The sequence below is a fragment of the Solanum stenotomum genome, chromosome 4 (genome assembly GCF_019186545.1).
Source record: "Solanum stenotomum isolate F172 chromosome 4, ASM1918654v1, whole genome shotgun sequence".
Classification (NCBI taxonomy): domain Eukaryota; kingdom Viridiplantae; phylum Streptophyta; class Magnoliopsida; order Solanales; family Solanaceae; genus Solanum; species Solanum stenotomum.
In genome coordinates, this window is record NC_064285.1 from 2,769,773 (window position 1) to 2,782,577 (window position 12,805).

At 32.3% G+C, this 12,805-nt stretch overlaps 2 protein-coding genes across 3 annotated transcripts; one reads left to right on the forward strand and one right to left on the reverse strand.

Annotated features, from left to right (window-relative positions):
* Nucleotides 1-2,493: 2,493 nt before the first annotated feature.
* On the reverse strand, nt 2,494-6,363 carry LOC125863026 (alcohol dehydrogenase-like 7). The gene is made up of 10 exons (XM_049543164.1): nt 6,162-6,363; nt 5,410-5,546; nt 5,257-5,303; nt 4,158-4,483; nt 3,831-3,913; nt 3,669-3,744; nt 3,519-3,583; nt 3,155-3,250; nt 2,883-3,047; nt 2,494-2,797 (listed from the first exon to the last, which is right to left on the reverse strand). Exons 1-10 carry the CDS (start codon nt 6,217-6,219, stop codon nt 2,681-2,683), a joined length of 1,170 nt encoding a protein of 389 aa, XP_049399121.1. The 5' UTR covers nt 6,220-6,363; the 3' UTR covers nt 2,494-2,680.
* A 1,960-nt stretch (nt 6,364-8,323) lies between these two features.
* LOC125862597 (uncharacterized) lies at nt 8,324-12,380 on the forward strand. Of its 2 annotated transcripts, none has more exons than XM_049542710.1 (4): nt 8,324-8,550; nt 10,708-10,845; nt 10,932-11,115; nt 12,012-12,380. In XM_049542710.1, the coding sequence occupies exons 1-3, from the start codon at nt 8,356-8,358 to the stop codon at nt 11,112-11,114; spliced, it is 516 nt and encodes a 171-aa protein (XP_049398667.1). In that variant the 5' UTR covers nt 8,324-8,355; the 3' UTR covers nt 11,115; nt 12,012-12,380. The 2 variants fall into 2 exon arrangements, with proteins under 2 accessions (XP_049398667.1, XP_049398668.1); XM_049542711.1 differs by having other exon boundaries at nt 12,017-12,380.
* The last annotated feature ends 425 nt before the right edge of the window (nt 12,381-12,805 follow it).

The window sequence follows — 12,805 nt, forward strand, 5'->3', positions numbered from 1 at the left end:
GACTCTTTTCTAATATTTCAACTAAATCTTTTTATTTTTATATATTAGACGTAAATTAAAAAAAAAAAACTGTTTTATTTTCTTCTATAGTATATACTAGTATTCGTATTCGCGCGTTGCGCGGATAATTTCAAATATAATAGTGTTTTAAATTAAATTTATGACTTTTGGTTGTGTATTTTTCGTTTGTTCCAATTTATTTAATTATGTTTTACTATAATTACGTGCATGAGCTTAAAATAGCACTTTCAATTTTATAATTGATGTATTTTTCTCAAATAGTAAAACATAGACATGTGTCATGTGTGAAAAGGTAACCATTTTAAATTTCAATATTCAATAGATTATGATGATGATTATATTTTAAAATAAAGACACAATAAGGAGTGTAAAATATAGGATACATTATATTTAGAAGTTAGACTGCATAATTGAATTAATTCAAAATAAAAAGATGAATCCAACTTTCATGACTAATATAATCTTTTTAATTAGAAGTGCTCCATTTCACGACCACATCATTAGCAACATTAAGCACATTAATTTTTTGAATAACTAATTATATTATTATACCATTTATTTATCTTGTCTTAATTTAAATTACAAAAAAATATTTTAATATGAAAAACTCACATATGAACATCAACTTCTATCAATGTAGATTTACCCAAATTATTATATTTGTGTTTGAATTGTTAATTTGTTTCATCAGCTATCTGTTAATTACAATTCGAGAATTTACACTCTTTGACAAAGTAATTTAGGTAACATCAGCTATCTATTTTTACGATCCGAGAGTTTGCACTGCACAATAACCTACAAAGTACAAAGGAATAAAGGTAAGATGTTAAAAAGATAAATCATCGATTCTAATTTTGGAAAAAATTGAATAGCAAGAAGTCCATATTTGTGTTTGAATTGTTAATTTGTTTCATCAGCTATCTATTAATTACATTTCAAGAATTTGCACTCTTTGACAAAGTAATTTAGGCAACATCAGCTATGTGTTTTTATGATCCTAGAATTTGCACTGTACAATAACCTGCAAAGTACAAAGGAATAAGGTAAGATGTTTAAAAGATAAATCATCAATTTGAATTTTAAAAAAAATAAATAGCAAAAAGTCTTGCCGAGAAAAAGTGATGTGATCTTGATCTAATCAATCTTTAAATCACATGAAATATCTATCAAATACAGGAAAATATTAATAAAACCTATTTCGTCTAATAAAAAAATAGAAATAGAAACCAATGAGAATGAACAAAGCTTATTTAAAAAATCCATATGTCAAGCTTATATTTACAAAAACATATATTTCTAAGTGGTGGAATAGTATAATTCTATTGAAAATAAGCTAAAATTAAACTAATCGTAGATTTTTAGAAACAAAAAGAGCAGTGAAGAAGCCAAACAAAAATGTAAAAGAAAGAAGTATAGATGAGAATCTTATGAATCAAATATTTTTTTGATGTGTACTTATTTTCGCCCTGAAACGTTTTTGGTACATTCCGTCCTAAGACTCTAGAACCACTCCTTTAATTTTTCATCGTTGGAGTTCTGGCAGTAGTGACTGTATATGTCATTTTCATCTCTGTCAATATATATTGGCAATGGATACATTAATATAAAAAAATATGAAATACCTACATAAATTCAGTAAGAAAAACTAATAACCACATTTCAAGTTATCAACACTGTATGAAGTATGAAATTCTATTCTTGAAATTTTTGAATTTTCAATGTTGCATTTCCAAACATAAAATAGCTATGAATTTAAAGAAACCAATTATATAGTCATCAAATAACTTTATTGTTTCTTATTGTGTTTTATTGTATTTATTCACTATATCAACTATTAGTATTTTTACATTGATAGCAATTATATAACTAAAACTTTGAACAAATATGTTAATAATAAATCAATAAGCAAAATAAAAAATGAACTTGAAAATATTAGTGCAGAGTAATTCTTAGCATTTCATCAAAACTAAAGTATTGATTCAATAAAGAATAAAATGCGTGAATATTTGCGATCTTATATGTTTCATCTTTCAACCTCCATTGCTTCTCATTGATGAGTTCATCCTAAGTAGGCATATTTTGCCGGAAGGAGTATGCATTTAAAAATATATTGATACTCACTTATTTGAATAATAAATCTACGATAAATAACTATTTTTAGAGAAACATTCTACATAATTTAAAAAATTTAAGTATATTACATATTAATCTAGTGATAAAACCTTTTTGAGTATGCAACAAATTTCACCCAGTATACAGCAAATTCAAAGAAAAAAAAGTGGCATATAAGTTCAATACATATATTGGAGTGAACCTTTGAAGCGTTTCTTGACTTTTTCAAATGAGTCTTGATTTATCCACCGTTTTTAAAAATATATTGTTGTCCACAAAATTTGTGATTTATTATCCACTAAAAGTAAAAACCGTAAAAAGTAACTGTTTGAAAGTTTTACACCATTATCCACGATTTAAGATTATGCTTCAAATGAAAGCAGAAAACAGAAAAATTCAACAAAAATATGCAAAAGAGTAATACCATTACTCTGAAATATTCTTGATCTTGTATAATCCTAGTTACATATCGAATTAACGTCACAATTCATATGGATTATGAAGCAATCCTTTTTCAAAAACTCGAGACAAGTATAACAGGGATCGATCACTTATCCATCCAAATAACACATCGTAGACTCTTTCCTTCAACGAGTAAATCAAAAGCCGTGTTGATGTCTTGAAAACTCACTTCATGTGTTACAAACTTGTCTAGTTCCAATTCCTAAAGCAACACGAAAAAGTAGGGACTAGTAAAGATGCAAATGATAAACGGAAACACACAAGAATCAGACCAAAATTGCATTTACCTTATCAAGGTAACGTTTGACAAGAAGAGGAATGTCAGATTTGGGTTTGAGACCTCCAAACAGTGATCCCATGATGGTTTTCCCCAAATGAAGAATGTCGAAAGATTTAAATGTCAGCATTGCTCCCGGTTTATCAACTCCTACGACAATTGTCTTTCCCCAACCCTGATATAACAGCCAAAGTAGGAACTATAACGAAATATATACGTATGAAGAGTAGTTCTAAGGAAGTTATTTTGATGGTTATGAATGGAAATGCTATGTGGGAAAACCTTTCGACAGCAGGCATATGCTTCCTGCACGAGTGTTCCCATACCAACACACTCGAAGCAGTAGTCAGCACCTCCGTTAGTCATCTCATTTATCACCTGCTCAAAAAATGGCCAAAAGGAAATGTGATCATCATCGGCATGAGAGGATCTAATATTACGTACATTTGTCATCTCATTTATCATCAGCACAAGAAGGATAGGTGATAGCTTAGTGATTTGTCTAATGCACTCATTTCATCAAACGATAACGATAATCTTCTTTTATTATGCATCCACAAAATCGGATCAATGAAGAAGGTAAATCAGTGGTTGGCTTCATAAACTTTGGAGCATCGAATATCAAGCTGAGCAATAAAAAACCGACCTGGCTAATAGGTTTATCCTCATAGCTATTCGAATTGACAAAATCAGTCACTCCAAATTGCTTCCCTGAGTCAAAGAGAAAAGAAAAGAGGATGGAGTGTAAACAAACAGAGAACGAAACGAATTGGGAAGAATGAAGAAGAAAGTTCACCTATTTCAAACTTGTCAGTGTTTATATCTACCCCAATAATTCTTGAAGCACCACATATCCTGGCTCCCTCTGCGACCTATAAAACGTGTCCGTAAACATATAAACCCACCAACACCAACTCGACTACCAATATAAGCAAGAAGAAGCAGAAGAGAAACATACTGCTAATCCAATTCCGCCCAAACCAAATATTACAACAGTTGATCCTTGTTCCACGCTTGCAGTTCTCAGGGCAGCACCTACTCCTGAGCTCATCTTACATAATATCAGACTTGAACTTATTCAAAATTTTAAAGACAGTAATTAGATAAATTTGTATTCGTCTTTACACATTCGTCTATAGATTTCCTTTTAGACATCTGATGAATAAGATTACAGAAAACAATTTCGTATGATGATTGAAGCACTGCGACTATTAAGAAGGAAATGATATTAAGTCTAAGAAATGATCACGCTAGAAAAGGAAATTTAGACGGGTCAGAAACTAACCTGTTGATACTCCACAACTAAAGAGGCATGCCCTGTTAGGTGGAACACGAGGATCAATCTTTGTTACATTAGCAATGTCTACAACAGTGTACTCGGCGAAACTTGATACAGACAGACAATGGTATAGAGTTTCTCCATCAACGGTAGTGAATCTACTTGTACCATCTCTAAGCATCCATGGAGATACCTTAAATTGGAATTTTGAACAATTGTTGCTCTTCTTGGATGTGCAATCTATACATTCAGTACAGTCGGGCAAAAATATCGGGATTACTGAATCTCCTTCTTTTAAATCCTGGACATCTTCTCCAACACTCTCCACAATCCTTCAGTGAATAACATGCGATAAGGAAAGTACGTTTTCATGCACTGGTGAACAAATTACAGGTACAAGGAAAAAGCAATTCAAATATTAAGACTCAACTGACGGTAAAGTTCTTAAGGATAACAAAAGGAACGCCTTTACATATTACACTAGAAGTACCAGAGGAAAATGAACTTTCAGAGAGCAAAATCTCAATCTCACAAGAACGCAAGCTTAAGAATAACCACACCATTATCAATACACAGTTATCTTTTTAAAGCATGCATGTTTGACTTAAAGACATAGCCTAGTAGCTTTACGATAAGTGGCTAGCGCTACATGAAATTCTTATGGAGTTACATACTAAAGCCCAATTATTCCAAACATGAGCTAAAATAAAATCTTCGTTGAAATTACAGACTGGCGAAAAGGGGTCTGCAGTAACTTCCAACAATAGAATAAATATCGAGCTGACCCTCCGTTTCCATTTAAATGTCTTAGTTTGACTAGGCATGGAGTTTCAGAAAATAAAGGAGGCTTTCGAATCCTATGGTCTTAAACTAAAGGTGTGTAAAGTACTAAATGCACTTTTGAATCTTTGTATTAGACGTGCTATGCGGAATATAGCATGAAAAATCTACCAAATATAGATAGATACATCCTTTTTTTTAGCAGACGGAAAGTATGATACTTGAATTGAAACAAAGGGAATAACATTTACAAACAATCAAGTATTCTTTAAATCCCTTACAACAGATAATAAACCAATTTGATAGGTGAATATACTAAAAGTACCCGAAAGCTTCATGGCCCAATATTCTTGGAAAGCATCCAGGAAAGTCCTAAAGGAAAACCAAGAATCAGATGATTCAAAAACAAGTTAAGCAAACACTTTCTACAGTAAAAAGATTAAATTTTTGCAACTTTAATTAGCACAAAATTACATACTTTCAACTTCCAGAAGGTAACATCACTGTGACAGAGAGAGGTACAAATGATCTTTATACGAACTTCACAGGATTTAGGAGGAGCCACAATCACTTCCTCTATCACCAGAGGTTCTCCTGCTTTTCTTGCCACTGCAGCTGCGATTTCACTCACAATTAAGTGATTTTTTTCACTAAATAAAACAAAACTGACAAAATTCCTCCTACCCCTTTTCAAGATTCCTCAAAAGATTCAACCTTTGATCCATATAAAGAACAAAGAACTTTTCCACAGGCTGACACCAACTAAAATTACTCAAATTTACTCATATTCCTTAGCCTTTAAGTGGACCTAACTTAACCCCACAAGCTAACTCGACCAATGGACATGTTAGGGGGCACAAGGGGTACATCCGTAACAACTTCGTCATAAAATTACATTGTATATATAAGGTCATTATTTAGGGGGCACAAGGGGTTCATCCTAACCACTGCGTAATAAAATTACACTGTATATATAAGGTCATTATTTTAAGTATATATCTCAATTTCTTTACCCCAATTTCAAGATTCCTCAAAGATTCAACCTTTGCTTGCAAAACATAGGCAATCCTTAGATCCACATAAAGAAACAAGATTGTTTCCATAGCTAACAACATCAACTAAAATTATAATCAAAGATTCTTTAAAGATTTGATTTTGAAAAGATGGGGACAAAACTTGTAGTGGTGGTGGTGGTGGTTGGGGGGGTTGAAGGGAGTTTCTGAAGAGTACCTCTGCAGTGAATTGGCTTTCCAGCAGTTTTGCTCAATTTAGCTTGTGTGGCAGCCATTGTTAAAAGCTTAAAAAAAAAAAAAAACTAAACACTCTTGGAGGGTGTGTGGGGTGTTTGTATTTTCAATTTCTAGTGTTGGTCAATTTTTATGGTGTCATTATCATCTATCTTTGTCATTTTAGGAATACAAATTTTATGATACAAGTAGATTTTAACTTATGTGTTTATACATGGCTGATGGTAGTGTGTTAGGTGTGGAGGAAAAGAAAATGTCTTTTTTTTAAAAAATAAAAATCTAATGTTTGGTTTATTAAGATATTTTAGAAAAAACATATTTTTAGAAAAATGAGTTCTTTAAAAATTATGAAAATGGTATTTATGTCCTTTAACTTTCGGTGTATACAAGTAGATGCACACTTAAACTAGTACAAATAGACACATTCATCCTATATGACTTCTTAAATCTTACATGACAATTTTGTGTTCTACATGACTTCTTAAATCTTACATGACAATTTTGTGTTCTACGTGACGTCCTATGCGTATTATGTTACATAGGACACGTGTGTCTACTTGTTTAATTTTATACAATTTAAAATGTCTACTTATACAAATCAAAAATTGAAAGACATAGATATCAACTGAAGCCAAATTAAATAACATATTTATGTATTATATCTATTTTTAAAGTATATCGATAATATAATTTAAGGGAAGGAAACATCGTGACACACATTTTGACCAACTATGCAAGGATATATAGCGTTTTCCACTAACTTACCTATTATTAATAGGTAAGTTTGAGAATATATACTAGTATCCCAAATGTAATAGTTTTTTTTTTTTTGTAGAAAAGGATATATATTATATATAGTTAAAACAGTACATGAAATATAAAATTTCCTTTCTCTAAAAAAAAAAAAAGTTATTCAAGAACATGTGTCCTATTATTTTCTTATTTTTAGGCTGATATATTTATTTGAAAATACATACATTTTTCTGAAAATAAAATTTGCTATGAAAAGAACTAACCCATTGTGTTTCAATTGCTATAGCCTATATACTGAAAATAAAATTTGCTATGAAAAGAACTAACCCATTGCGTTTCAATTGCTATAGCCTATATATATAGATGGCCCCCAATCTTTTTTCACTCAATCTGAGGTAGAATTTTAAAATCTTCAAGTTTTTTTTTGAAAAAAAAAGTATTTCCACTTTAAATTATTTATAAAAAGTTAAAAACAACTTCAACTTATATTCATAACCAAATTTCTGAATGAAACATAGTGAAATATCCGCTAAAAATATAACAACAAAATAATTGGTTTAACTAGATTAAAAGTGTCAAATTCAAACCCTGGGTATAAAAAAGTCCTCGGTAGAGAGCACTTCCCTCGAATGGAGCCCTACGATGCGAATTTGAAATAGTTAGACTCCAATGCGGATACTAAACATCAGATCGGATGGATATTTAAAAATAAAATAAAATAAATAAGATTTAACTTTTTTCGATTGAATTTTCTATTGCTTATTTTGCAAGGTATATATTAGGGGTGTGCATCCGGTTTTTCGGTTTGATTTTGCACTATTTGGTTTGGATTTTTTTGATTTTTGGTTTTGTAAAAGAGTAACCCAATCCGATTCAAAATAAATTTGGTTTGGTTTTCCTCTATTCAGTTCATCTTTTTTCGATTGGGTTATTTGAGTATGTCAATAATTAATAACATAACGAAAGTAATAATATTGAATATCTTAAATATACTTTCTAATATAACTCATAAATAAACTTAAAACACAATATTTATAGGTATACCTATTATAGATGTTCAAACATAAAATATAAACTTAATCATAATGAAAAACACTAACAAAAAAGGAACAAAAGTGGTTAACTCCAACTTAATTCTAACACTAAACATTTTGTTTATAAATGTATATGTATATATATATAAAATAATTTGATTTTTCCGATTTTTATTTTTTAAAATTCAAAATCAACCAAAAAATCAAACAAAGTAGATTATTAATCCAAAATCAATCAAAAAGCCAAACAAGTAAATTATTAAATCCAAATAAAAATTTGATTTGATTTGATTTGGTTATTCTATTTAATCCAAATAGCGCACCTATAGAGAGAGAAATAAAGCATAGATACTTGTAAAAGAAGTTATTGTCAATCGTTCCAACGAAGAAATGGCTGATACCAAATCGAACCCAAATTCCGACGAACAACTCCTTGTTTGGCAGAGGGAACTGCCCCGCCGGTTCTTGGCCGGTGAGGTTCTCTGGGACGACGACGTATTCATCCCTGCAGGCGTTTCGAAGGAGCATAGTGCTATATTACAGAAAGTTTACACGAAATACTTCTCTCAGATTTGTGAAACTGATGTCAGTGTTCTTCCCCTGCTTTATCTATCGAGTATCTGTATTCATACATTGTTTACTACCTGTAAATCTGTTCATAATCTGATTTGTGAAAAAATTGTTTTGAGGAATTGTTGTTTCAGTTAGTTGCGATCAGTTTTATGATCAATGAGAGTACCAATTATTAAGAGAAGCTTTCGTTGGCTGAGGGTGATCTTAATATTAGTAGTATATTTTTAGATGTTGATTAGGTATTTAGCCTGTTTATCTAGAGTATTCTCAACCCTAGGATTTTTAGATGTTGATTAGTATCCCCTGCTTTATCTATCGAATATCTGTATTCATACATTGTTTACTACCTGTAAATCTGTTCATAAACTTATATTGTCAATTTGCAAGCCAATGCAAAAGTGTTTTGAGGAATCGTTGTTTCAGTTAGTTGTGATCAGTTTTAAGATCAATGAGAGTACCAATTATTAAGAGAGTCTTTCCTTGGATCAGTAGTATATTTTTTTAGATGTTGAAGTTGTTTAGCCTGTTTTTTTTTTATGACATAAGTTGTTTAGCCTGTTTATCCAGAGTATTCTCAACACTAGGGTTTTTAGATGTTGATTAGTTGTTTGGCCTGTTTATCTTAATAAAATTCCTGCCGCGATCACCTCCCTCTAATTTGAGCCTAGCTAACCTGTAATGTCCCAAGCTCTGCCCAGTCTGATCTCCCCATGCTTTTAGAGGCTCAAGTGTGGCAGATAAGATTGTGTAACTTACTTACAAGTTACAAGTCATTATTGTTTTGGTGTTACATGTTAATATATATATATATATAAGAGAATTCATGGTGCTGTTAGCGGTGGTGTTCAAGTGATTTGATTAGCACTACTTAATAGAACAAATACTGAAAGAGCATGTTAGCTCCAAAAACTTATATTGTCAATTTGCATGCCAATGAAAAAGTAGTTTTGAGGAATCATTATTTCAGTTAGTTGCAATCAGTTTTAAGATCAATGAGAGTATCAATTATTAAGAGAAACTTTCGTGAGGGTGTTCTTAATATTAGTAGTATATGTTTAGATGTTGATAAGTTGTTTAGCCTGTTTATCTAGAGTATTCTCAACTCTAGGATTTTTTTAAAAAAATTATTATTCCGGATATTAAATCTACTCTGATCACCTCCCATGCATGTACGATTCCTGCTGCGATCACATCCCTCTTATTTGAGCCTAGCTAACCTGTAATATCCCAAGCTCTGCCCAGTCTGATCTCCCAAAATTTTTAGAGGCTCAAGTGTAGCAGATAAGATTATGGGGCTTACTTACAAGTTACAAGTCATTAATTTTTTTGTGTTACATGTTAAAATAAATACATAAGATAATTCATGGTTCTGTTGGCTGAGGGTGTTCTTAATATTAGTAGTATATTTGTAGATGTTGATTAGTTGTTTTTGGCCTGTTTATCTAGAGTATACTCAACACGAGAAGTTTTCTTTCTCTTCTTCCGGATATTAAATCTACTTTGAGACGTGCTTGAGGAGGTTGTGCAATCTAATTGATCAAATAAAATAGACAGAACAAATTGACTGATTGTATTTATACTCCAATTCGTCATAGTCTCCGTTGTGTATCTTTTTCTTTTTTGGATGATACATATGACATGCTTCTTGTTCATCTATATTAGCTGTAACATGTCAAACTCTCATGAGCCGAAGTTCTGCAAAAAAGATAACTGATACTTAAGACTTACATCCACATGTTCTCAATTCTTCCCAATTCCTGCCACGATCACCTCACTCTTATTTGAGCCTAGCTAACCTGTAATATCCCAAGCTCTGCCCGGTCTGATCTCCCGAAGTTTTTAGAGGCTCAAGTGTGGCAGATAAGATTATGGGCTTACTTACAAGTTACAAGTCACTATTGTTTTGGTGTTACATGTTAAAAGAAAATGCATGGTGCTGTTAGCCGTGGTGTTCAAGTGATTTGATTAGCACTGCTTCTCTTTATTAAACAAAAAGACCAAATACTGAAAGAGCATGTTAACTACAAATATTAAATTTATGTACTTGATTGAATATCTGCTTCTTTGACTTTCACTTCCTTTAACTTTGTCTCTGCATACTAAAATTCTGAACTGATCTGTGCAATAGAACTTGAAAATGAAATCATGTCTGATTGGCTAATATGACAGGGTTTCGACATTGACATCTATCCGGGTAAATCCCAGGCAGCTATGTATATTCCTTATCTGGATTTTGAGAACGAGAATGACTTGTTGATGGATCTGGCTAACCATGCTATTCAGGACTATAATGATAACAAAATCGATGTATGCCTCTATTCATCTAATCGTATTTTCTCTGTTTGAACAATCACCCTGAATGTTCTTACAGTATTTTCTTCATGTCCTTGCAGGGTTTTGAGTATAAGGCCGAGTATGTTGAAAAAGTGAACTTTATTATGGCTGAATGCCGTGAATTCTTTATCACTGTTAAAGTCATAAATCTCACTCTGCGTACACCTTTAGTAACTTTTCAAATCCATGCATATAAGGGGCCAAATGAGGAGAATGTTGTTCGTCTTTGCCGGAGAAAATGAGGTGAGGTATACAGATTCCCTCCTCTTTTTAGGGGTTGGGAAAGAAGAGTGAATCTTAGTGCTATATATTTTTTGTTGTTTCTTTGGCTTTGGTTACTCTTTTGGGATGGAGGCGTAGTTTTTCTTGTTGGCTTTGGTTACTCAAATCTATGTGGATATGGGTATTATAAGATGATAGATAACCCATGAAAAATAATATATGTGCAACGTTTTTTGGGGTAAGCTTTGAAATATATTTTTACTGAGACAACTTTATTGCCACTGCATAACAAAGGACATACATTTTGTAGGAGCGCCAGACTAACCTTCTTGTACATGGTAAAAACTAGTTGAACCAAATTGATGAAACTCAAAATGTTATCTTAACTATCACCAATTCGAAATGTTATCTTAACTATCTTAACTTTTCTTTATCTCATTTACAGTACCTTCAAGCTTATATGCCTGCACATTCCCTATCTCATTCACCTTGTTTTTGGATTTGTTTCACTTCCTTCAGCAGTAGATGCATCATTGGAAATGCTAATGTTATTACCTTTACCCTTCCTTCTCTTAACTGTTTGTCATGCTTCCCCCTTTGCTGCCTCTCCCATTTTCCCCTCAGTTATCACATCATTAGTATTCTGATTTGTCGCATATGTTGTCCTGAACTTCATCTTGAGACACATATTCTCAGGGAGTTGAGAATTCGATAGGACACACAGATATGAAAGTATGTGTTGCTGGACCTTCTTGTCTTTAGGGAAAAGACAAATATGATTAACATGATGACTTGCACTGGATTAGTGGTAGTTTAGTTGTCAGTTCAATATTGACCTATACTTAATAGTTAATTTGCCTTGGTTTTCATCTATACTTAAGGGCTAATTTAGTTTAGTTTTTTTTTTTTTGGTGCAGTTCAGATGAATTGAGAAGAAGCTTGACTGGAGGCAGTTGAACTATTGTTTTCTAAATCTTTTTGTAACAGTCAGATGCTGTGGAGGAAGGGTCAAATGGATACATAAATAGTTTCTCTGGCTTTGGTTATTCTTTTGGGACGGAGATGTAGTTTTGTTATAGGCTTAGATCTTACTAGACATCGTTGGCAAAAGAGACTGGCCTTCAATGGAAGTTTTTGAAGTGAGACATTGAATCATTGTTGCAGGGTTATAGTGTATTGATGTTTGATTTTGTGTTTAGTGTTTAGTTTAACATGATTGACGCTTTCAACAGCATATTTTGGTTAATCTCCAATGTTGCTTTAGAATGATTTGTCTGTTAACCCCATTCCTTTGTTAGTGATTTGCTAAGTTTAGCTGTCTATTTGGAAGGACTCATCCAATTTCTTGATTTGAATTGTCTGGAGAGTATCTTATATGTGTATTATAGATGGAAAAGCAAGCCTGTTTTTCGATGGTTTAGCTCAGATGCTAAATCTGGAATCAACAATGAGGGCATCTAGTTTAGAAGTTCCGGTCCCTGAGCAAAAAGGCAAATGGCTTGGAAGCTCACAGTGGTAATGTAGGCAGCAGGTCTAATGTATCTGTAGCAACAGCAACAACGCGGGGATAGCGATATCAATTAGAATTCCAACGCGTTAGAAGAAGAAGAAGAACAACAACAAGAAGCTCAACCTTTGTACCCTACCCTGGTGAGTTCAATAGGGAAAATTAGCATGTCTAATCATATCTTCTTTGGTAATTCATCATTAA

Coding starts and splice junctions, on each gene's coding strand:
- LOC125863026 (XM_049543164.1), bottom strand. CDS start 6,219: ATGGCTGCCACACAAGCTAAATTGAGCAAAACTGCTGGAAAGCCAATT. Junction 5,304..5,409: donor TTACCTTCTGGAAGTTGAAA/GTATGTAATTTT, acceptor GTTTTCCTTTAG/GACTTTCCTGGATGCTTTCC. Junction 3,745..3,830: donor TGGGCGGAATTGGATTAGCA/GTATGTTTCTCT, acceptor CACGTTTTATAG/GTCGCAGAGGGAGCCAGGAT.
- LOC125862597 (XM_049542710.1), top strand. CDS start 8,356: ATGGCTGATACCAAATCGAACCCAAATTCCGACGAACAACTCCTTGTT. Junction 8,551..10,707: donor CTCAGATTTGTGAAACTGAT/GTCAGTGTTCTT, acceptor CTAATATGACAG/GGTTTCGACATTGACATCTA. Junction 10,846..10,931: donor ATAATGATAACAAAATCGAT/GTATGCCTCTAT, acceptor ATGTCCTTGCAG/GGTTTTGAGTATAAGGCCGA.